General features: G+C 42.2%; 1 protein-coding gene across 3 annotated transcripts in view; it reads right to left on the minus strand.

The window, feature by feature from the left end:
* Positions 1-26,659, minus strand: part of SLC25A12 (solute carrier family 25 member 12) — an 86,743-nt gene that overhangs the window by 52,327 nt on the left and 7,757 nt on the right. Inside the window, exons 1-3 of one of the 3 annotated variants that reach the window (XM_029072568.2) lie at positions 25,194-25,271; positions 24,175-24,228; positions 8,707-8,849 (exon numbers count right to left, since the gene is read on the minus strand). In XM_029072568.2, the coding sequence (XP_028928401.1) occupies positions 8,707-8,849; positions 24,175-24,228; positions 25,194-25,205 (209 nt within the window). In that variant the 5' untranslated portion in view covers positions 25,206-25,271. Of the gene's footprint in view, positions 1-8,706; positions 8,850-13,829; positions 13,956-24,174; positions 24,229-25,193; positions 25,272-26,659 lie in introns of those variants that run through there. The other 2 variants (XM_029072570.1, XM_029072569.2) reach the window with 2 other exon arrangements.

Raw genomic sequence — 26,659 nt, forward strand, 5'->3', positions numbered from 1 at the left:
TCAGTACCCTAGCTTCTGTCTTCTCAATTCTCTAATTTAAATCAATCATATTTGAGTGCTTCTTATATGCAGAGTACCATGCTAAGTGCTTGGGGGAGTACAATATAAACAGTATAACAGACATATTCCCTGTCATTCCCAACCATCCCTGCCTTTTCCATTTCTATCAACTTCTTCCTTTGAGGACACTGCCTCTGCCTCCTGTTTCCACCCACCTGCCAAATGAGACAAAGTGATTTTTTTTAGTTTCCGTTGGTGTCCTCAAACACATTGAACAGAATACATTTTTAGTCTTTCTAAATTATTTCAGAATACTCAATGATGATCTTCAACAGCCAGATTCCCTTCCACTGTTACTGTGTTCCTTAACTTGCTTATACCAGAAACAAAGAATTACCTCAGCTGGAATCAGTGCCAGCATTTAGAACAATGCTTGGCACATAATAAGCACTTAACAAATACCATCATTATTATTATTATTATTTTATGGAGGAAATAGCTGTACTATAGTTTCTTTTTTGCATGCACTGCCATCAGCTGCCTAGAATTTCACACAAGACAGTTCAAGGATGAGAATCTAACCTTGACATGTTTCATTCACCAAGATATCAAGTATATTAACAAAGTGGCAGAGAACTGTTCCTTAACTGTCTTACACAAAAATGATTCCTTAGGGTCTTGGAACTGTGGAAAAGTAGGAACCTAAAATTTGTCTTTTTAGGGAATCAGCTCACACTTACTTGCCATTTTTTTTTGGGGGGGGGGGGTGAAGGAGGGGAGGGCAGTTATTTGGTTATTGATCTGAAATACATTCCCAGGGAGGGAATGTATTCCCAAGGAGTGAATGTGAAAGCAATAAGGACAGCCAGGATAATCACCAGAGCTCATGAGAGGTAAACAAGCTTATTTTATTTTTTTTTACAGAATAAGGGAGCCCATCTGCAGTCCTTTGGGGTCTGAGCTTCCTAAAAGAGAGCAGGGTGACTTCTACTATGAAGAATCTGTCCAATGCACCTTCAAGAACAAACTTACCTTGTCTTCTTTCACTTTACTCCTTGGGAGTGCTGCAGCATCCCCTTTAAATGAGTAGAGGAAACGGTTTGCTCCATGAATGATGGCTGCTGTTGTGCACATGGCCATATAGCGAACCAACTTCCTAGAGTGGCATAGCCAGTTGACACTATGGCAACTAGATTAAGTCAATGTCTCTGCCAAATTTGAGGTGTACTGGCTTGGCTGATCCTCATTTCAAAGCCACACAGGCTGAGAAACACAGAACTAGAGGATGGATGATTATTCAGTTTCAAATTCAAGTTTTCTGCAGTACCTAGCATAATATAAAGAAGGGAGTGCAATGCATCAGAGACATATCCAACTTCTAAAGAGGTCAACTCCCTGTTCTCTTGTTGCAGCTCTTCTTCTACCTTCTCTTATTTTGACCCCTCATGAACTTTTCACTAAGAAAGCTGAACAGATCCCTCATAAAAAATTCGGGTTAGGGATAAATTTAGAAGCTAAGTTTGTGGAATTTGTAGGTTTGAACAAGCAAATGTCCAAACATTTTAGAATTCAGATCTCACATTAATGGTTCCTGAGATATATGTAGAGAATGTGTAGCATTTTACTTTTCATTATGTAACTAGGTCCTCAAAATTGAAGTCTAATGCCACAAAAGCAGCGTGGTCTAATGGATAAAGCATGGGCCAGGGAGTCAGAGGACCTGCATTCTAACCCTGGCTCTGCCACTTGCCTGCTTTGGGACCATAGGAAAGTCACTTCTCTGTACCTCAGTTTCCTCAACTGCAAAATGGGGATTCAATACCTGCTTTCCCTCCTTAGACTGGGAGTTCCATGTGGGACAGGGACTGTATCTGGCCTGATTAACCTGTATTTACCCCAGCACTTACAAAAGTGCTTAACACGTAGTAAGGGCTTAAAAAATACTATTAAAAAAATTGGATAGTGTTTTCCACTCTTGATACAAATCAGGGTATATATATATATATAAAATCCCAAATCAATAACTACAAGTCTTTCCCAAGCAAACAGCCAAATACAACAGGTTACTACGGCTTTTTCTTGGGAAATCTTAGGACAGAGGAGAAACAGTACAAAGAAGCAAATTCATTTAAAACAGATTTTACCAAAATCCTTCTACTTTCCTTCTGGCTCTGCATCATGAAAGCTTATTATGATCATTATAATATGCTATTTGGTAATAAACTATTAATGGTAATAGTATTTAATGAGCACCCATTAGGTGCAATGCACTGTACACACCACTTGGGAATTACAAAACAGAGAGGTGACGTGCCCTGCCTATAAGGAGCTTTCACTCTGACAGGAAAGACAAGAATAAAACATTTACAAAAAGAGCAAACCAAGTAACTTAATATACAACTGAATAAATATATAAACATAAGTGCTGAGGATGATATATGTGTATTTATGTATATAAACATCGGGATGGCTGGAGAGTTTGTATGGCATAGGGCTTAGTAACTAATCAGGAAAGGCTTGAAAAGGGAGTGGGATTTTAGGAGGGCATTTAAGATGAAGTTATGGTCTGTCTGATTTTGAGAAGGAAGGAGTTCCAGGTCAGGGGTACGGTGTTGGGGAAGAGAAGTAAATGGCAGAGTCAAGACTAAGATATAGTGAGAAGGTCAGCTTGAGAGGAATGAAGACAGTAAGCTGGGGAGAGCAAGTAATAAAAGAGGGGGTGAGCTGATGGAGAGTCATCGAGACTGGAACTGAGTTGGAGTTGACTGCAATTGGTTTTCATCTGCCATTTTAGCCTCAGAAAAGGCCATCTACTAAACTCCTTACCAATTCCTTCAGGTTAAAAAAATGAGACGCCAAGTTGCTCATTTAGTTTTTATAGTGAAGAGGAACTTCTCTAAAAGAGATTCTGCCATTTCTTTTAGGTAACAAAAGATGAAACTGACATCACCAAATAATAACCTTTCTTTGCAAGGGTGTTCAAAGCACCAACTTATTTGACAATCCTGTTCTGTAATCAATGACAGTGACTTGTTAAAACTTCCTATCTCTGAAAGTATGCATCAAACCAGCTGATAGAACAAAAGTTAAGAGAATATTTAAAAAGCTTACTCGTTACTGAAATGAAAATCATTGAGTAAGGGGCAAATCGATAGCGATAAAGTCAATCTCTAAACTTCCTCTGCTTCCCACCCACTCACTGTGGGGGTGCCTCAAAGTTCAGATACGGGTCCCCTTCTATTTTCCATTTATTCCGTGTACACCACCCCTTGGAGAACTCATGTACTGCCATGGCTTCGACGACCAAATTTTCAAGGATAATTCCCAAATCTGCCTCTCCAGCCCTGATCTCTCTCCTTCTGTGCAGTGTCATATTTCCTCCTGCCTTTAGGACATTCTACTTTGATATCTCACAGACACCTCAAACCTAATACATCCAAAACAGAACTCCTAATCTTCCCATGACTTTCCTATCACTTTAGTCAGCTCCACCATCCTCCCTGTCTCGCAAGACCATAACCATAACAGTTTATCCTCAATTCAGCTCTCTCATACAACCCACATGTTCAGTCCATCACCAAATCCTGTCAGTTCTACCTTCACAGCACTATCATCATCAATGGCATTTATTGAGTGCTTTTTCTGTTCTGAGCACTGTACTAAGCACTTGGGAGTATACAAAGTTGATGGACATGTTCTCTGGCCACAAAGAGCTTACAGTCTAAAGGGGAAGGCAGACATTAATATAAATTAACCTCCCAAAGAACATGCTGACTTTTTGGTTTTCTACCTCTGCCTATCTTTGATTCACACTGGAGATGGAGATGATATAGTCTAGGGAGTAGAATTCAGAATTCAATCTCCAGAATGTGCCCTTTCCTCTCCAATCAAACTGCTATCATGCTGATCCAGGCACTTATCCTAACCCACCTTGACTACTACATTAGCCTCCTCACTATCCCACCTCTCTCTCCAGTCCATTCTTAACTCTGCTGCCTGGGTCATTTTTCTGAAAAACCACTCATTCCACATCTCCCCATTACTCAAAAATCTCCAATAGTTGCCCATCCACCTCCACATCAAATAGAAACTCTTTATCATCTGCAGATGAGGGAACTGAGACATTGAGAAGTGAAGTGATTTATCCCGCGTCACAAAGCAGGCAATTGGCAGAGCTGGGATTAGAACCCATGTCCTCTGACTCCCAGGCCCATGCTCTTCTCCCTACACCACGCTGCTTCACCTGAGTTAAAATACAATTACTAGAAAGACCTTAGCTTTTAATGTTACGTTTGTTTTATGTGCAGATTCCATCTACCAAAGGGGTCAGCAACCTATGGCTTACAAACCACATCTGGCTCTTCTTGGAAAAGAAATACAGCACTAGAGCATAGATCTCTCTAGCCTTAGAACTGTAAAGGTTGATGCTATTAGTTTCATCCCCATGGCTTTTTGGACAGAAAGCAATTTACCCGGCTGTCCCTTCCAGAAGAGGGCTGAAGATAGAGAAGATTGCCATTTCTTGCCTTCTGCCAGGAAGGAACGGCCCTGCTGGAACCTGAGACTGGTGGGATTTTCACTAGGCAACAAGACAAATTGGAGCTACTCCCACCCCCTGCCTGGGCACCTACCTCTATTTCTTCCCTATCAGCAATCTGCCCTGTTACCCTTCCCCACCTGGTGTGCTCACTACCATCAGCAGCAGGCAGCAGTGGCAGCCAGGCAAGCTAGCTAAGTTGGGTGGGGAAGGGGACCGACCACCCATCCCAGGGGCCCGGGCATGAGGAGCTGCTCTGCCAGGTGTCAGACACTTGAAAAGAGGAAGTTTCTCCCTCCACAAGCATCAGTTCTAGCACAGCCAAGTTAAGAGGCAGCTGTGGCAGAGGAGGAAGGTGAGAGTGAGATCTACTTAATTCTGCTCTTCTGCTGCCTGCCAGAGAGACCGCGAAGCTAGGGTGTGGCGGGGTAAGGTGTTGGCAGTGACTGCGGGAATCGTGCAGTGCCTTTCTCTTCTCAGAAGAGGGTAAAGAGACTTTCAACTCAAAGCAGTTGCTTGCCACCCTTCCTCCTACACTCATTAACAAACACACCTGCTTTGATGTTCTCAAGTCTGGTGACACTGTCTTTCCCCGACAACCTACAGCACTGAGCTGAGCCTCTGTCCTTCCAAGTCCAAGTCTGATTAATGGGTAAACATGGCATTTTACAACTTTGGCACTCACCTCCCCTTTACCAAACAGAAACAACCGGGAATAAGTTCTCTCTCCTCTCCCCTTCTTCTACCTCACTTTTACTTTATGTCACAATTAAATACATTATGATTACTTCTTAATTACATTTTCAAAATGAAATTAAACTAGTTTAATATGAATGACTGGCTCTCAGAGTAACAACTACTCAAACATTTCATTTTGTTTAGCTCTATTGCCCAGAAAAAAGGTCTGGTCTATTGGAATCTGGCTGGGACAGATTCTAGTCACTGGTGGATACTTGAAAAGTAACTAATGACAAAATGTGAATAAAGTGAAGGCGAAGCAATGATTTTTCTCTCCAACAGTCATCACTGCAACCCAAACAAGTTTAGATACCATGTGGTACATATCAATCAATGGTATTTACTGCGTGTTAACTGTGTGCAGAGCACTGTCCTAGCATATGGGAGAGTACAATACAATCGAGTTGGTAGACAAATTCCCTGTCCGCAAGGAGTTTACAATCTAAAGAGGGAGACAGACATGAAAATATATCTTTAGCATAAATAAATCTTTAGGATTGTGCTAAGGAGCTCATGACACTGTTTCTAACCAGTGTTTTACTTCTTTTTCCTACAAACCAGATCTCAGAACTGGGACCAGAATGGCCCACAGGGAAACCAGAAGCATTTTAGTAAGCCACTACCTATATTATTTGCTTGTATCCACCCCAGCACTTAATACAGTGCCTGGCACACAGTAAGCACTTAACAAATATGTCGCTCCCCTCCTTAAAAACCTCCAGTGGTTGCCTATCAACCTCCGCACAAAACAAAAGCTTCTCACTCTAGGCTTCAAGGCTCTCCATCACCTTGCCCCCTCCTACCTCTCCTCCCTATTGCCCACCCCGCACACTCCGCTCCTCTGCCGCTCACCTCACCATCCCCCGTTCTCACCTATCCCGTCGACCCCTGGCCCACGTCCTCCCGTTGTCCTGGAATGCCCTCCCTCCTCACCTCCGCCAAACTAACTCTCTTCCCCTCTTCAAAGCCCTACTGAGAGCTCACCTCCTCCAAGAGGCCTTCCCAGACTGAGCTTCCCCTTTTCCCTCTGCTGCCCCCCCTTCACCTCCCCTCAGCTAAACTCCCTTTCTCCCCTTTCCCTCTGCTCCTCCCCCTCTCCCTTCCCTTCCCCTGGGCACTGTGCTCATTTGCTCATTTGTATATATTTTTATTACCCTCTTTATTTTGTTAATGAGGTATACATCCCCTTGATTCTATTTATTGCTATTGTTTTTGTCTGTCTGTCTTCCCCAATTAGACTGTAAGCCCGTCAATGGGCAGGGATTGTCTCTATCTGTTGCCGAATTGTACATTCCAAGTGCTTAGTACAGTGCTCTGCACATAGTAAGTGCTCAATAAATACTATTGAATTAATGAATGAAATACCACAATTAGTATTATCATCACTTACTAGAGGACCATAGTGGTATATCAGATGTCAAGCAGCTGGGAGCCAGTGATGTGGCAGAGATGGAGTTAGAGGAGTTTTAATTCTCTCCCCAATTTCAAACTTTTAAACCAAGGTTTACAGAAGCCAATTAAAAAGCCAGTCCAGGTCTGTCAGGAACTGTCACATCCTACATCCAAACCTGGATGAGTTCACAGAAAGTAAGCAGAGTGGACAAAGCTGGGGGACCTCAACAGCCTTTTAATAGAGGGAAAGTTAAAGCAGGTCCTTAAAAATATGGACCTGTCTCCACTTATCTTTTCCCTAGCCAAGGTGTCTGCTTTCCTGCTATAACGTTTGCTGAGCTTTTTACACCAACCTTACAAACAAGTTTTTCTTGTGTTCCCTCCTCCTAAGAAAGCTCTGCTGCTTAGCACTTACTCTTTACTGATATTTGGAGGGCCACAGGATAGATTAAGGGAGTAATGTACTTGCAGAAGGCTAAATACCATCACTAACGGGGCAACTCTGAGGCACAAGGTCATGATCTCAAAAAGAAACACTTTGAAGACAATTAAGGGCAACACTAGAAAATTTCACTTTTATAAATAACAGTGTTAGGTGCCATTTTATGATTTCCATCACTGAAACAATCTTATGGGTCAGATTTGCAACCAAAAAATGAATATTAAAAGGCTTTTCATTTTACATATATCAGATTTACCTTTTCAAAGATGAGTAGCAATCTACTTTAAACAGACTCTCTATTTTTCTTCTCTTACCAGCACCACTCCTCTCTGTTGATATTTTGGCCTGCTCTGCTCTGACAACTTGAACTTTTGGCTCCACTTGATAGTGCAAAGACATACTGCTTCAGAACCCAGCTCAGCTATAAGTACCACACATGGCTCTGAAGAATAGCACATAAATGAAGCTACACTGGAGCACAGAGGTTCAAAAGGTAGCATCTAAAAAGATATGGCTACTTTGTAAAATACAACCTCAGAGACCAAATTAAAAACAAAGGAAAATTAATAAGATCTACTTTAGCAGGCCCTAGGATTGCCTATTAACAACTGAAGTTGAATTATTTTGATTAAGCGTAATTACTTTCTGATGGCCTCCAAAAATAATGAGCCTACTTCTCCCTTCCTAAAATTACTACCTGGTATGGTTGGACACTGGAGGAAGAGCATTAACTCTTTCAGACCAATTAGGAACTATCTTCATTATTTTAAGAAGCTTATTGTTGAATTAATCAATCACACATCTTATGTGTTGGGCATCTTTTTTTGATTCCATGGTATTTGTTAAGCTAACACTATGTGCAGGCCATGTACTAAGCACTAGGGTAGATACAAATTAATCAGGTTGGACACGGTCCATAACCCACATGGAGCTCCCAGTATTAATTCCTATATTGCAGATATAGGGCAATATAGGCCCACAGAAGTTAGGTTGTTTGTCCAAGGTCACACAGTAGACAACAACTCTGTTATATTGTACTCTACCAAACGCTTAGTGCAATGCTCTGCACACAGTATGCACTCAATAAATAAGACTGATTGATTAAAATGATGGAGCTGGGATTAGAACCCAGGTCCTTCTGACTCCTAGGCCCCACTGCTTCTCTTTCACCTCAGTCATGAATCAAAAATATTAAGAACGCAATTTCTCCAAAGAAATTAAGAAACAAGAATTTCAGGTGGTGGTCACATGTATTTCACTGAATTACATGATACAAGAGAATAGAATTATTTCTTAGACCCCCTTTCATGCCAACGCTTCAGTTTTTCCAATGAAATGTACCCTCCCTCCCCAGCACACACATGACAAACACAAAAATATATTTTTCTTATTGCCTGTCTCACAAGTGAACATAAATTTATGGCTTATTGCCCCCCAAATTCTTATTAATATGATCAAATAAAATAATTTGCCCAAGCCCCAAATGGCCAAGAAACTGCTAAGACATTCATTTAAAAATTATGGGTGGCTTTTGAAAAAATACTCCTATAAGAGATTCGCATCTATGAGAGTACATGAAAAGATTTTACATTCTCACCCATCCTTGGTTTGATCAGCTACTCCAGCCAGGAGCTCCACTGTCTTTGGGTTACAATGTGGATCAGTGTAGAGTCCAAGGTATCGTTGGACAAAGTCCTCAGGGGTCATGTAACGCTCTCCATCTACCTCAGTACTGGCGTACTGAAAGAAACAAAGTTTTAGCCTTTAAGCGAACATATCCTAGAGTCATGTGCAAAGGTTAAATATCAAAAATCAAGATACTGTAAAAGAAAAAAAAAGACACGATTAAAAGGAAACTTTCTGTTCAATTTAAGAATGTCACAAACTGCACGGAAGTTCAATTGAGGGCTGTTTCGATTCAGTCCTCGGCGATGCCCAACAATTCTTCTCCTTCCTGATTCACTCCCACACCCACTGTCCTCACCAGTTGTTACATTTAACTCCCTCCTCAAACCTCCCGTTCCCCCACTCCCACCATCTCTTTCTCCCAGTGACCTGGCCATATACTTTATCAACAAAATTGAAACCATCAGGTACGATCTCCCTAAAATCTCCCCTACTCCTCTCCAATCCCTCCCTCCTCTTCCACTCTCTTTGAGTCTCCGATAGTCCCTGCAATAACTCAAGATGAAATCCCTCACCTCTCTAAATCTACCTGCTGCACCTGTTCTTCTGACCCCATCCAGACCTTTTTAAAACACTTGCCCCAATGCTTCTTCCCAACATGACCGCCATCTTCAACTGTTCACTTTCCAATGGCTTCTTCCTCACTGCTTTTAAACATGCTTATGTAACCCCTATCCTAAAAAAACCCCTCCCTTGACACCACGGCTCCATCCGATTATCAGCCCATCTCCTTCCTGTCATTTCTCTCCAAACTTCTTGAGAGAGTTGTTTACCCCTGTTGTCTCCACTTCCTCTCCTCCAATTCTCTCCTAGATCCCCTCCAACCTGGCTTCTTTCCCTTTCACTCCACAGAAATGGCCCTCTCTAAGGTAACCAATGACCTTCTTCTCACCAAATCTGACAGGCTCTACTCTATCCTAATCCATCAAGACCTTTCAACTGCCTTGGACAGTGGTTGACCACCCTTTTATCGTTGAAACTTTATCCAAAATTGAATTCACTGACACTTCTCTAGGGGTTCTCCTCCTATCTCTCTGACCGCTCCTTCTCAGTCTTTTGCAGACTCCTCCTCTGTCTCCCACCCTGATAGAGCAGGTCCCTCAAGGTTCAGTTCTAGGTCCCCTTTTATTCTCCATCTACACCCATTCCCTTGGAGAACTCATTCGCTGCTATGGCTTCAACTGACATCTCTATGCAGATAAATCTCAAATTATCTCCAGCCCTGAACTCTCTCTTTCCCTGCAACCTCACAATTCCTCCTGCCTTCAGGATATATCTACCTGGATGTTCTGCTATCTCAAACTAAACTTGCCCACAAATGAACTCCTCATCGCCCCACCCAAACCCTGTCCTTCCCTCTACTTAGACTGTGAGCCCCAAGTAGGACAGGGACTATGTCCAATCTGATTATCCTGTCTCTATCTCAGCACTTAGTACAGTGCTTAACACATAGTAAGTACTTAAGTACCACAATTATTATTACATTGCCAACTAAGGAACTTGGCCTATTTCACCCACATTAACTCAGATTATTTCCTCAATGTACCTGAGAAGCAAGAAAATTGCAAATATAAGTTTGCTCTACTTTTGAAATAGGAAGAATAATGTGTGTCGTGATCATGCGTCCTATCTAGATGTGAGGATTTTGACTATAATTAAAAACCTTTGGGGGAAAGAAGTCTACTTTTTAATTAGCAAGTCACAGTTTCATTGTAAATGATTTTTTCACCTTATTCATGTGATTTACACTCCCAAATTCATCCATAGGCTTCTGAGGTTTTTAAATGCCAAGCCTCCCTGTCTGTCCCCTCATGCATCTGAAAAGATTAAGCCCATTGTTGGATTTGCCCAGAGATCCCCAGAGTGACTAGTAGATCTGAGATTAAAATCAAATGCTTAAGCAACTGACCCAAGTGGCCTTTTCTACTGGAAAATGTGAAAATCAGGAATGAGGGATGCCTTTCACTCTGCAAGTCAGCACAGGAACTAGGGTAGTGATGCACACTGTAGTCCAAGCTGGGCAAACTCTGCAACTCATGTGATCAGTAGCACTTACCAAACATACATCAGTGAAGTTTTACATATCAGTAAACCTGAATGTAAGGATTCCCCAAAGTTTCAACATGAAGTTAGTAAGCATTTGCAGATTGAAAAGTACAGGGACTGAATTAAATTCCTGGAGACTATGTGAAAGATTAGACATGGTTTTATTGATTTCAATATTAATTTGGGTTTGGGGATTTTTCTGGAAGGAAACTGGGGTATAGGCAGCAAATGGAGAAGAGTTAATAATTTCAGTGTTTTTGTCCCCCCTCTTCAATACTGCAGTAGCAGCAGCCATTGAATTACCCTCAGGCTGACATACCATTGACAGGAGGTCAGAGAATGTTAGGACCAAAGGTCACCAAGCCCTGACCTCTCTGGAGCAGCAATGCTGGTTTGACAGGAGCCCATCTGGACAGAGAGGTTGAATACAAAGTGATGGGTTACAAAGATAGCGCTTCTGAAGGAATCCTGGACTCCTCCCTCCCCTCTCCAGCTCCCCCGCCAAAATAGACTTCATCCATGGAGAGTAGTGGAGGAATAATTCTGAATAAGCATATTTCCTCTAGGACCCCCAGACCCACCTAGCACCATTCTTTTTATCTCCTGATAACATTGTCTGATCCACTATTGCCACAGCGCTGCAACAAAATAAAGTGTTCACTTTTCTAAATCAATCAGTGGTATTTACTGAGTGCATTACTGGGTGTGAAGCAGTGTACTAAGCGCTTGGAAGAGTATAATTGTACCTTCCAGGCATTTAGTACAATCCTCTGCACACAGTAAGCACTCAATAGGTCCTCTGCACACAGTAAGCACTCAATATGAATGAATGAATGAATACAAAGGAGTTGGTAGATTAGTCCCCTGCCCCACTGGACCTTACAGTCTAGAAGGGGAGACAGATATGAAAATAGATTACAGATAAGTACACTAAGTGCTGTGCGGCTGAGGGTGAGGTGAAGATCAAGTGCAAGGGAAACTGTGAGGTCAGGAGGGAGAGTCTGTTGGTTTTTTATATTGTATTCTCCCAAGTGCTTAGTACAGTGTTTTGCACACAGTAAACGCTTAATAAATATGACAGTGAATGAGAGGGAGTAGGGGAAATGAGGGTTTAGTGGGGAAAGGCGTTTGGAGATGTGATTTTAATAAGGCTTTGGCTCAGGGGTCACAGAACTAAAGCATTTGCAGAATTTTGAGCAGCTCTCATTTTGTACCAATAAAAAATTCATCAGCTCTCTACCACAGCTAATACATATTACACGAATTCACAACTAGCACCATCTTCAAAGTCTTCTTAAAAAAATCCCACCTCCCCAAGGAAGACTTCCCTGATTAATTCACAACCACTTAGTCCCACCAATCCAACACCATCCCCAGCACGTGTATAATTCATTCTGATCCTCAGCACTTAGGTATATTTATTTGCATATTCAATTATTTATCAGTTATTTCAACTCAACTAATAATACTATCGGTAACAATGGTACTTGTTAATGGATAACTATGTGCCAAGCATTGTACCAAGCAGTGGGGTAGATAGAGGATATTCAGATTGTGCACATCCCATCCTACATAAGGTTCACAGAGTAAGAATGAAGAAGAAGGATTTAATTCTCCATGCTACCACCTGCTCCTTCCTAGTCCTTTCCGCTCCTTCTTTTTGTAAATTATTTTTGTCTGTCTTCTCCCTTAGATTTTAAGTTTAAGGGCAGGAAATTTGTGTTTTGCATCTTCTGTATTCTCCCAAGTGCTTAATACTAAACTCTGTGCTGAACTGGTGGTCAACAGATACCACTGATAGACTGCTCTAAGCTAAAAGCAGTTCAACTAGTGCATAGTGCTATAGGGAGGATATGAACTTTGACCTGAGGGGCACCTTAGGCTTCCACTAGGGCCTTAATCTGGCCCTAGAATGGCGAAGGCTTTTGTTAGAGCCTTTCCTTTAAGGAAGGAAAGTCCCAAGCCACCTCCTTTGTTTCAGCCCATTCCTTAGAACAAGTTTCATTCCCAAATTTTTACCACCTATTTAGTTAGTATTGCTACTGTTAGGTACTGTACAAGCCCTAATAAATGGTCTCCTAAAACACAAGCCATTTACAATACAATAAAATCCCACTATTCTGGAATAGTGATATACTCCTGTGTCCTAAAGGATCTTTAAAATCCAAAGCATCTTATATTAAATGATGACAATAATGAAGCACTATGGTAAATTTTATGTTGGCTACTGATAAAAAGCGATTTCTACCTCTAGTTTGTCAAACCCCCTACTTTTCTTCAGTACGGTGCTAAGCATTTAGTACAGTACTCTGCACAGAGAATTCACTCAATCCATATCACTGATGGATTTAGCTACATAGACTTGAGGCAAAATGCACCAGGTTCATTTTTTTTTCCAGAATCCATATTTTGCAGAAAAGCACTAAATGAAACACTGTATGATAGCCAGTTACTATTAGTAGGACATGATACTAGTACTTAGTGTCATAACTCAGCACAATAGAATTTGAAAGCATTAAACTGGGATGATGAAGGCAGTGTATTTTTCTTGCATGCCCTAGATTAGTCCGGGAGTTGTACAATTGACATCTGCAGGCTCTCCTCTCTCTCTACACAACTTGCAGCTGGGATACACACTCTGGTAGCTTCCCTGAAGCCCTCCTCATGGCTTGGGATGGGAGAACAGTGCTGGAAAACTTCAAAATGCTCTCTGCCCCTCAGGCATTAGAGTTTTTTTAGATAAGCCCTGAAATATGACTAGTGATACGTGGCAATAATAGCATTACTCCTATTCACATTGCAGAACCCTTGCTAACACTGGGCTTGGGCCATGGAAATTCTCATCCAAGCTCATTTTTTTCAAAGGAAATTAATTTCAAAAGTATACCTGTCCCACTTTAGCAGGACCAAAATTCTCTTTGGTCTGAGGGAAGCTTGCCTTACAATTTCTGGGAGCACCCCCTCCCTTGTATACGTATATATACATACCTACACACACCTAGACGAAAGGATGGAAATGGATACTACACTTGAATCATGAGCATTTCACAGCAGCAGTGGTTAACAGAGTAACAGGAAGTAAGGCTGCATCCCCACATGCCATCAAGGACACAGCTGTCAAAGAAGAAAACAAATGGTTTCATTGTTGCCAACTGGGACCAGACTTTGCCAGTGTGCCAGGAGTTATAAATGATGCCACGAGAAAGAGCTACTTTCCTTGTTTCGTTTAGCTTTTTCTAGTTTTCCCAATCTATTTTAACTTGATTTTAGCTAAAGACAAAGTGCAACAATCACAGGTACCTCAGAGGAGAAATTAAATGTCTTCTCATCCACAAGGAGTCACTACTTAACTGCACCAGCAGGCAGTTAACTAATTAACTCATTAAATTAAGGGCAATTACTTGGCAAATTCGGTGAGAATTTAGTTTGAACAGACAGCACAAGGCCAGGGCAGTCAAGGCCCAAAAACTAGCAAAAGAAATGGGAGAAATTTGATGTTGAAATATAAATGAAATGAAGATACAAAGGATTTAGGAAGTGACAGAATAGGTAAGCAGTGAACCATGAAAAAATTTGAACATTAAAGAGGCCTTATAATAAAAATCTGAAAAGTAATATCTGTAAAAGTGAACAACCTTGTTTGTACATACTGTGTGTGCTTCTTTTAGGAGCTCAGGTTCCCCCATCAATATTTTAGAACATCAATATGTATCTATTCACTGAGAAACCAAGTAGTAGCATAGCGACAAAATCTGAAACTCTATTGATTCTATTTATTGCTATTGTTTTAATGAGCTGTACATCCCCTTGATTCTATTCTATTTATTGCTATTATTTTTGTCTGTCTCTCCCGATTAGTCTGTGAGCTCGTCAATGGGCAGGGATGGTCTCTATCTGTTGCCCAATTGTACATTCCAAGTGCTTAGTACAGTGCTCTGCACATAGTAAGCACTCAATAAATACTATTGAATGAATGAATGAATGAATGAATGAAACCAGGAACCAAGCTTTCAGTGATTTTCTCTGGCTCCTTTTCTGACTCTGCCTCATTTTACCATCTGAAAAAATTAAATGAGTACTCTTACTTGGTAGTGGATATGAAAAGGAAGAAAACAAATTTGGGGCTTCCCAAATGGACCACATCACTTGGGGACCACCACTCTCAATATCCTAGTTTTTCACTTGTCACTTCAAATATCTGTGGCAAATTCTAGCTGGGCAAGTAGTCAATGTCATGTGAAAGGCAACACGCGATTGATTGTGTTAGTTTAAAAAAAGAGTCTATTTTCTTAATCAAAATTTAACAAACACTCCACTGGCATTTGAAAAAGGAAATGTGTATAGACCTGTGGAAACTTCTGTAATTTTTGAATTGAGAACTTGGGACAATATAATTGTATCCATTAACATTAAAACATATTTGAAAAGAGGCATGAGTCTCATATGCACATATGTGTGGTAATTATACACAGGAACCTTCAGCTCCATTTGAGAAGGTCACGATATTTAAGAGGGTTTTGGCAGTAATCCAACATAAAGGTCTGACTAGCAAATTCACTTTAGGCAAGTATTTAATGCTCAGACCATATCTACAGCAGCTTTCAAGTGACCTTTAGACCTGCAAAATCCCAACATTGACAAAATTCATGGCTATGAAGGAATTATATCCTGAAATGTCTTCATGAGAAAATCAGCTAAAAATGAATTTTCCATGATAGGAATGTGAGGAAAGAAAAAAGTCTTCAAAAATGTACACTTCCTGTTGAAATGAAAATCCTATTAGTTTCAGCAAAGATTACACAAACTCCACTTGTTTCCAGAGGGACAATATTTTCTAGGAGGTACCTAAAAAGCTACAATGTACAACTATTTAATTTTTTCACCTTAGAGAAGCAACAAGACCTAGTGAATAGACAACGGGCCTGGGAGTCATAAGGACCTGGGTTATAATTTGGGCTCTGCCACGTGTCTGCTGTGTGAGCTTGAGTGAGTCACTTAACTGTTCTGTGCCTTAGTTACCTCATCTGTAAAATGGGGATTAATACTGTGAGCCCTGTATGGGACATGGACTATGTCCAACCTGATTAGCTTGCATCAACCCCAGAGCATGGTACAGTGCCTGGCACACACTGAGCGCTTAAATACTATAAAATGGTAACACATCTAAGTAAAGGATTTTTTCTCTCCCAAAACAAAAGGGTCTCATAGCCAGAATAAATCCTTATTTTCTATCAGAGCCAAGTATTTCTCAGCATTCAATCGAAAGATCTCACCATTTTATTTTTTAACTGTAAAAAAAACAACACATCTTTAGCAGCACTAAAAAGGGTAAGCAAGTCAATTTTGCCTTTCTGTCTTTTAGAGCATAAATGTTTTTGACTAATCCCATAGGAATTAACATGATTACCCTTTCTTTCCCCGATATTTATTTGGGTTAGGATATACCTGCCCCAGAAGAGTCCACGGGCTCATCAGGAAGACTTCTCCTAACTGATTTATGCAGATTTGTGTTCCCCTGCTTCTCTCCAGTGTGGCTGTAACATGAGTCAAAACACAGTGTACTATGACCTCATCCCGGTAAGGTTAACTGTCAATGTAATTTTCACATCTCACTTTCAACAATTAAAATGATGGCAGTCTCAGAGTGGTGACAGAAATATATATATATATACTTTGTTCAATTTATATATCACAGAAGGCTTCACATAGTACGTATCAGAGTAAGAATTGAACATAGGAGGCCACAACTCTTGAACTTCTTCACTCTTTCTCTTCTTGATTGCCAAGGGAAGCCAAATTTAGGCAGGAATGCATGCCCTTTAAGTGCCCAACATGGACTAGCCTGGCATCATCTGCAAAGAGCATAGATGTGCCCCTTAAATTTTGCTTTAGGGCTATAATAATACTTTCAAATTTTATCATTTTTCTCCTTTTAGCTTAATTTGGGGATGAAACTATAAACTGCATATGAATCTATGTGAAATATCCAAATTTAAATATAAATTTAGATATGAAAATGTACTTTAGTTTAAAACTAATCTTAACATAGCATTAACATTGGCCTTGATGAAACACAGCGACATTTTAAAAATAATGCACAATTCACATGCATTAATGAAAGTAGTCTGAGGTTATTTTTATTGTACATAGGTGTACAATGCATACAAAAATAAGTACACTTATATCTGCTGCCCCATGCATCTACATTTTGCAACAACAGCCCACAGGCAAGTTGCTTTTTTAAACTAAATGTTACCTTGGAATAATCCAAGAAGTCTATAATTTTTTCCTAGTATTATTTAATTGTGCACATCACGCAAAGCTTACTGCTTAACCATAAATTGGATTTCCTAGGGTATGGATTAGGAGAATTAGGTAGGGTATGTGGAAGGAAACCTCTGCTTAGCTTCACTTGCTATCCCCAAAGATTAGCTGTTGACCATTATGCACTAAATCTGAATAAAATCTTGCTCAAACATGGCCCAAATCATCAAATAAGAAAATGGTGACCATAGTGAGTCAAATAACTAGAACAAACTAGAATGAATTATTCTTCATTGTTCCCAAATAAAGGCTAGATTTCAGAGTCTAGGTAGCCATGGCAACACGTAAAATGCAAATACATATCATTACACAAGCAGAGAACACAAGCATCCTGACTTCCTGAATAAAAAAAGTTCACATTTAGTTTCCAGACATTCTGAATTCTTTGATTCTCAGCCTAACACAGCTTGTAGAGTGCTTGATAAAACCTGCCTGACCAAGTGACCAAGTAAAGGACTTAGGTGAAGCCTAAAGAATGGAAAAGGTCACCAAGACATTGAGTCCTGAGGGACAAGACTAGAAATTATACACTCAGTTCTCTTACAATACAAAGGTTACGTTGTTGATAAATCCCACAACAAGAAAGCTCACTTGATAATATACACAGTTGACTGAAGCCAAATGCAAGTGAACAACTGTTTCCTCCAACATCACTTCAAGTTCTATCTAGACATCTACACCAGCACTTAGAACAGTGCTCGACACACAGTAAGCTCTTAATTATTCTTATTACCAGAATTACCAGGAAAAAAATATGGTATTTGTTAAGCACTAACTATGTGTCAAGCACTCTACTAAGCACTGGGATGGATACAAGCACATCGAGTTGGACACAGTCCCTGTCCCAAGTGGGGCTCACAGTCCTAATCCCCATTTTACAGATGAGGGAATTGAGGCACAGTGAAGTCACTTGCCCAAGGTCACACAGCAGACAAATGCGGAGCCAGGATTAGAGCCCATGACCTTTTGACTCCCAGGCCCATGCTCCTTAAATCCAAAATGTGTAGTGAAAATGCACCTTAGAGAAAAACAGCAGGCCCAAGAATGAAAATGGGAATGGCCCAGATGAATCACAAAATCCAAAGTCACTCAGGAATTCACAGAACAAACATGTCTGGTATACATGAGTTAATGGAGAAATTTTCACATTTAAACCCAATTAAGCAAACTCTCAGGGGACACTTGCAATCATGCAATCCTGTACCTTAAAGAATAATTTCTACATTTTACAAGGAAACCACAGGATGTACACAAGAAAGCTTCTAAATTGGCATCCCCAGAACTCTATGCTGGAAGGGTAGGAAGTTCACTGTCAGAATAACACTGTGCCATAGAACAAAATTTCTGATGTGTACTTTTTCTTGACTTCAATGTACTTCAGTGACCTGGTGATAACTGGGCACCTAAAAGGCATCAAGCTAACGATGGATAATGAATTTCTAAAAGCCGAAGTTTATTTAAACAATAGTGGCTTCCAACAAAGTAGCGCTAATGTCAAGCAACATTCGCGCAGGGAACGTGTCCGTTTATTGGCATACGGTAATCTCCCAAGTGCTTAGTACAGTGCTTTGCACACAGTAAGCGCTCAATAAATACGACTGAATGAATGAACTCTCCAAACTGGTTCACAGACAACTTTGCGACTAAGCAAAAAGCGGACGCCATCCTCCCTTATTTTCTTTGCTTAGAGCCCTACATGGGTTGGCCACCTGCCCTGGTCCCCCGTAGCCCAAACTGACCGTGGGATTTCAACAAATGGGTCTGGCCTCAGTATAAGTTAGAACAGAAAAGGTCACTTCTGGGGTGGAGGCAATGTTGTTGAACACTAGGTACATTCGCATAGACCCCCATGCTATACGTCTGTAAGGGTTGAGAGGGAGAAAGGTAAAACTCAACAGCTCAAGTACCAGCCACCACACCAACGACTCGGGCTCTCCATCACCTTGCCCCTTCCTACCTCTCCTCCCTTCTCTCTTTCTACCGCCCACCCCGCACGCTCCGCTCCTCTGCCGCCCACCTCCTCGCCGTCCCTCGGTCTCGCCTATCCCGCCGTCGACCCCTGGGTCACGTCCTCCCGCGGTCCTGGAACGCCCTCCCTCCTCACCTCCGCCAAACTGATTCTCTTTCCCTCTTCAAAACCTTACTTAAAAATCACCTCCTCCAAGAGGCCTTCCCAGACTGAGCTCCTCTTCCCCCTCTACTCCCTCTGCCATCCCCCCTTTACCTCTCCGCAGCTAAAGCCTCATTTTCCCCTTTTCCCTCTGCTCCTCCACCTCTCCCTTCCCATCCCCACAGCACTGTACCCGTCCGCTCAACTGTATATATTTTCGTTACCCTATTTATTTTGTTAATGAATTGTACATCGCCTTGATTCTATTTAGTTGCCATTGTTTTTATGAGATGTTCTTCCCCTTGACGCTGTTTAGTGCCATTGTTCTTGTCTGTCCGTCTCCCCCGATTAGACTGTAAGCCCGTCAAACGGCAGGGACTGTCTCTATCTGTTGCCGACTTGTTCATCCCAAGCGCTTAGTACAGTGCTCTGCACATAGTAAGCGCTCAATAAATACTATTGAATGAATGAATGAATGAATGACTCCCCAACACTCAACTGCCCTAATTTTAGTGATTGAGGAGGTCTTGGAAGGACATCTGACCTGAACCCAACCTGGATCACAGATCTGGAAGCCTGTATAGAGCCATGCTGGGCAAGCAGCATGGTGTGTTGGATAGAGCACGAGCATGGGAGTCAGAGGGTCATGGGTTCTAATCCCAGCTCTGCCAATTGTCTGTTGTGTGACCTTGGGCAAGTCACTTCATTTCTCTGGGCCTCAGTTACTGCATCTGTAAAATGGGGATTGAGACTGGGAGTCCCACATGGGACAGGGACTGTAGATAATTCAATTTGCTTGTATCTAACTCCAGTGCTTAATACAGTGCCCGGCACACACTAAGCACTTAACAAAAACCATTATTATTATTACTATTCATTCTCCTCCTCTCCATTCTTAAGGACCCAAATGAAACTTGCTGTAAATCCAAATCATGCAAATCACTGATTCCCATGCAAAGCAAATAGCTGGCTGTGCCTATATAACTCAAATGAAATGGAGGACTGAGCAATTACCCATTGCTGCCATGGCCTAACGGAAGGAGTACCAGCTTGCGAGTCAAAGGACCTGGGATCTAATCCTGGCTCTGCCACCTGCCTGCTGAGTGACCTTGGGCAAGTCACTTCACTTCTCTGTGCCTTAGTTTCCCAAGCTGGTAAAATGGGGATTCAATAACCATTATCTCTCCTACTTAGACTGTGAGAACCATGCAGGACAGGGACTGTGTCTGAGCTGATTGACCCAGAGCTTAGAATAGTGGTGACACATAGTAAGCACTTGACAAATACCATAATTATTTTTATTACTGCTTCAACCACACCACACAACAGATCACTCAGTTCCAAAATTATACTTCGGGGCCTGAATAATTCGGAGAAGATGCCTCTGTGTAAGAAATCAAACAGAGTAGTACTCAATCCTTCACTTGGACAACAAAGCCCCAGCCACTATAAAAATGCTACCATCATCAGGACACCACAAGAGGACCTTCCTTCTTTCAGGCTACCTATGTGAGAAATTTTATAAAAGTTACCCTAATGCTCTCATCCATCACTGCTTCCCAAAATTTCATCCAGAAAAATAAACAAGATTCCAGAACAGCTGCTTAAAATATTAAGTTGGATATCAGAGTTAAGTGTGAGAAATACAAAGTTTAAAAAAAAGCCACCCCGAAACACAAAATTCAACCGTAAAAATCTCATTTGTCATCTTCAGGATCTATTTGTAAAATTAAGAAAATAGGGTGACTTGGACTCACTCTGCTAGCTGTTTTGAGCTATTTGCAATATTTATCAACAACTATGAATTAATTATGCAGGAAATAGTCCAAATGTACATTTTTTTACAATTATCTTTAGCTGGAAAAAAGATACAAGCATTATAAAATGCTTCAGAATCTAGACAGCTTCATCTTATTCCTGTCTTACTTCAACCATCACGTATGTTTTTCAATTAGTCCATTATAATGCAAAACAGCATATAATGGCTTAGACACTACCGATCTACTCAGAAAAAGCCTGTCGTATCATAATACAATGGATATATTTTTAACATAAGACCAAATATTATACAGTATATGTAGTGTATGAGTTTTTAGGGTTTTAGCCTATTTAATTTGACTCTGATTTCCTCTAAATTCTTTTTTTAAAATTTGGGTTAAACATAATATTTTATTCTGGTTTTCTTTCTAGTGTCATTATCAAAATGGCCTTTAGTTGATTTACAGATCCGCCTTAAATCTATCACAGTAAAATTCAGTAGACTTCACGTATTTGTGAGGGAAACTGTATCTCTACTGTCATAAATGTATTTTGGAACGAGGTATCTGGAAGGGGTGATCATTTGGTGTCTTTTTCGTTCTTAAGGAATTCCTTACCTCAACTCTATATAGATTATTGAGTTTCCTTGGTTAACTGGTATATTTAATCAGATTTTGTTTCCATCTGGTATGAGTGTATATGAGTTTGTGTGTCTATTAGAGCATTCTTCTTGCTTCAATATAGAGTTTTTATCATAAAACATCAGGATGTCTCTACTTGGATGCCCCACCAACACCTCAAACATGGCCAAAACAGAATTCCTCATCTTTCCACTCACAATCTGTCCTCCCCATGTCTTTCCTATCACTAAAGACAACATCACTATCCTCCCTGGCTCACCAACCCATAACCTTGGCATTATCCTCTACTCATTTCTCATTCAACCCATGTATTCCATCATCAGATCCTGTTGGCTCCCTGTCCCTCTTCATCCAAACACTTACATCCTGCCCTGACTACTGCATCAACCTTCTCTCTGACCTCACTGCATCCTGTCTGTCACCTCTTGGGGCCATACCTCACTATGCTGCCCAGATCATTAAAAAAAAAAAAAAATCCCAGTCCAGGTCTCCCTCTCCTCAAGAACCTCCACTGATTGCCCATCCAGCTCCAGTACAAACAAAAACACCTTAAGATCCTCTTTAAACCACTCAATCAGCTCTCCCCACACACCTCCTACCTTACCTCAATGACTTCGTACTATTATCCATTCTGCACACTTAGCTCTTCCTACACCAACCTACTCACAGTACCTTCATCTCATTGCTGCTGACCCCTTACAACATCCTCCCCCTGGCCAGAAATTCCCTCCTCCTTCATACATGACAGAGCACCGTCCTCTCATATTACTAACCTTACTAAAAATCATAACCTCTCCAAAAGGCCTTCCCCAATTAAGCCTTCAGTTCCTCTACTCCTTTTCCCTTCTGTGTCATCCATGCGCTTGGATCTTAATCCTTTAGGTACTTGATATTCACCGCCCTCACGGCCCACAGCACCTATGTACATATCTATAATTTATTTTCTTCCTCTCTAGACTTTAAAGTCCTGGTGGGCAGGGAACACCTACCAACTCTACTGTATTATACTCCAAGTGGTTAATACAAAGTTCCACATACAGTAAGTGCTCAATAAATACCAATGATAGATTAAAACCAAGATGTGGACATTGTTAAATACTGGATTATCACTGGAGTCTAATAACTGAGTTTAAATACGGTTGATTTAGCATTGCTAGTACACCAAATTTAATTAAGATGTAGAGTGATAGTTGGTAGTTCGTACAATTTACCAATGCCTAAAGAGGTAATATTACTAGAGGAACACTTCCAAGCAAGTGAATCACAAAAATAAAAGAGCAAACAAGACCTGCAATTTCTGAAATTTAAAATCTTATTTTTACCCAAATTTAAAACAATTCAAATTACTATCTAAATTGAATTTCAACCCATAAAACCACACCCTACAATACATTCATGAACCTTTAATGGAGTTTGTATTCCATTCTGCCATTATCTTCTGAATAACCTTAGCTTGTAAACACTTTGTTCCCCTTAACAAATGTAACTTTTTGAGATAAAGCTGTGGGAATTTACAGAAACCAAGGCAAAACTAATTTCATTAATTTTAAAAAATACTTTTTTAAAGGTCACAGCCAAGGTCATTAGCCTTACAGATTGTTCAACCTTTAAATTTCCAACATTTTTTATTACTAATAGTAATAGTACCGTGTCTGTTAGTAGTGTTTAGTACTGATAATACCAGTATGGTGTCTGTTTAACACTTAACTGTGTCCCACACTCTTCTAAATACTGGGGTTGAAACAAGTCGATCAGGTCAGACTATCCCACTTGGGGCTCACAGTCTTAGTAGGAGGGAGAACTGGTATTAACTCCTCCACTTTACACTTCAGGAAACTGAGGCACAGAAAGGTTAAATGACTGGTCCCAGAGCAGGAAAGTAACAGAACCAGAACTGGAACCCAGGTCGCCTGACACCCACGCCCGTTCTCTTTCCATTAAGCCATCCTTCTTCTCTAGAATTTTAGAATCATCTTTCCCAAATCCAGCCAAGTGTCTCTTGCTTCAGTCTACAAGTCTACTTACAAGTATGAATAAAAGAATGATGCTATTCACAGCAAATGCATGCGCTGTTTTATTTCGCTACAGGTTTGCTTAAAATAGTTTCAATTTTAAACAAGCCCTGTGTGGTCAAGGAAGATCTACAGCTGAACTACTTGAGGAAAAGAAGATTCTATGAAAACCTGTCATGTATCCCTTTAAGAGAGCAAATACGACCTATGAAAGCCTGTTCCAAAATTATTAAAGGTGAGATCCTGTGGAAAAAAAAAGCCAGAAGGACATTATTTCTTTTACTATTCCTCCCACATCTTAGGACATCTCTAAACATAAGACAAGTGAGGAAGGTTCTTGCTCATGAAAGTGATAGCGGAACTCAAGGATGCACTGCGGTGTCCTGACATAATTGAAAATAAAGGGCCATTCTTCCAAGTCAGGCCTGAAACGGGCTCGGGACCCACACAAGTGCCAACTAAAAACCAAGTAATAAAAATAAGTTTACCTGCAGGAATATATTCCTTAACTCATGGGAATCCCCCCGCTTGGTCGTCTGCACCTGGAGAGCGAGGGAAAAAAAGACAAGTTAATGCTTTACTAGGAACCCTACTATGCTGATAAGAAGAGTCCAAATCCTGATAATCAATACCTTTATCTCCTTTACAAGGGGGTTTATCTTAAATTAAAAGCAAAATAAGCATGACTTGCTGATAACCACTGACATACTTCAACTATGGGGCCTAGACAGCAGAAAGACATGATGCAGGATGAAAAGCCTAGGAGTCAGCAGGTGTCTTCAACTGACCGGCCAGTGCCCTCGGCCCTGAGAGGGGCAGCAGAGCTCGCCCCCTCCCAGTCCCCCCAAACCACCTAGCAGAGCTCGCCCCCTCCCAGTCCCCCCAAACCACCTACTCGCTTCCCCACCAGGAGGCCGGGGGAAGGTGACCCACAAGGAAATTAAAGACGCCCAAGGCATTCCGACGGCCTAGCTGCCTCTTTGCGGCGAGGGGTCGGGGTCAGACGTAATCAACGAGACGAAATTCCCCTTCCGCCTCGCCCTCTCGGGATTGTGACCATGTATCTGCCAGCATGATGCCAACTGCAACAAAATACATTGTTCCGCTGCCCCTGGCTACGCCCTCCCCCACCCCCCCCACCGCGCCACTCCATGCCAAAGCAGCCGGCGCTGCACCCTGCGTTGCTGCAACCCCGGGCCTGGGGCTTATGCCCGGTGACACCCCCGCCCCCCGGGGCGGCCGAGGCCCGAACAGCCCCCTCGGATTCCCGACCACCAGCCCTTTTCCCTCCCCTCGGCCCTGCCTTCCCACCCCCACCCCCAGCCGGGCATCTCCCTCTTCCCAGCCTAGTTCTTCTCCCCGCCCCGCGCGGGGGGCCCAAAGCCAAGACGCGTTTATCGGCCGGAAAAGCAGGAAGAGTAATTAAAAATAATAATAATAATAATAATAATAATGCAGCTCCTGAACGCCTCTTGTGCAATAAGCGGCGGCGGGTAGTGGGAGTCACCTTGACCGCCATGCTGGGCTCGGAAGCCGGGAGCGAGAGCGAGCAAGTGGAGAACTGTCAGCGTGCGCGCGCGCGCGCGCGGCCCCGCGCCCTATGCAAATGAGCCGGGGCCGGACGAGACCCATTGCCGCGAGGGAGGCGCGTGCTCGGGGGGGGATGCGCGCGAGCGACAGGGCGGGAGCGCGCCCGGGGGCGGGTGGGGGGAGAGGAGGTGCTTCCTCGCGCGCAGCCCCGGGCCCGGAAAACTGCCGCTGCTCCTGATCACTGTGTTGGTATTTGTTAAGCGTTGACTTTGTGCCGAGCACTGTTCTAAGCGCTTGGGGGAGAGACAGGGTCGTCAGGTTGCCCCACGTGAGGCTCACGGTCTAAATGTCCATTTTGCAGACGAGGGAACTGAGGCCCAGGGAAGTTCATTCCTTCAATAGTATTTATTGAGCGCTTACTATGTGCCGAGCACTGTTCTAAGCGCTTGGGGGAGAGACAGGGTCATCAGGTTGCCCCACGTGAGGCTCACGGTCTAAATGCCCATTTTGCAGATGAGGGAACTGAGGCCCAGAGAAGTTCATTCCTTCAATAGTATTTATTGAGTGCTATGTGCCAAGCACTGTACTAAGCGCAGGGGGAGAGACAGGGTCATCAGGTCGCCCCACGTGAGGCTCACGGTCTAAGTGCCCATTTTGCAGATGAGGGAACTGAGGCCCAGAGAGGTTCATTCCTTCAATAGTATTTATTGAGCGCTTACTATGTGCCGAGCACTGTTCTAAGCGCTTGGGGGAGAGACAGGGTCATCAGGTTGCCCCACGTGAGGCTCACGGTCTAAATGCCCATTTTGCAGATGAGGGAACTGAGGCCCAGAGAAGTTCATTCCTTCAATAGTATTTATTGAGTGCTATGTGCCAAGCACTGTACTAAGCGCAGGGGGAGAGACAGGGTCATCAGGTCGCCCCACGTGAGGCTCACGGTCTAAGTGCCCATTTTGCAGATGAGGGAACTGAGGCCCAGAGAGGTTCATTCCTTCAATAGTATTTATTGAGCGCTTACTATGTGCCGAGCACTGTACTAAGCGCTTGGGGGAGAGACAGGGTCGTCAGGTTGCCCCACGTGAGGCTCACGGTCTAAATGCCCATTTTGCAGATGAGGGAACTGAGGCCCAGAGAAGTTCATTCCTTCAATAGTATTTATTGAGTGCTTACTATGTGCTGAGCACTGTTCTAAGTGCTGGGGGAGAGACAGGGTCATCAGGTCGCCCCACGTGAGGCTCACGGTCTAAATGCCCATTTTGCAGATGAGGGAACTGAGGCCCAGAGAAGTTCATTCCTTCAATAGTATTTATTGAGTGCTATGTGCCAAGCACTGTACTAAGCGCAGGGGGAGAGACAGGGTCATCAGGTTGCCCCACGTGAGACTCACGGTCTAAATGCCCATTTTACAGATGAGGGAACTGAGGCCCAGAGAGGTTCATTCCT

Source organism: Ornithorhynchus anatinus, chromosome 9 (assembly GCF_004115215.2).
Source record: "Ornithorhynchus anatinus isolate Pmale09 chromosome 9, mOrnAna1.pri.v4, whole genome shotgun sequence".
Lineage (NCBI taxonomy): Eukaryota > Metazoa > Chordata > Mammalia > Monotremata > Ornithorhynchidae > Ornithorhynchus > Ornithorhynchus anatinus.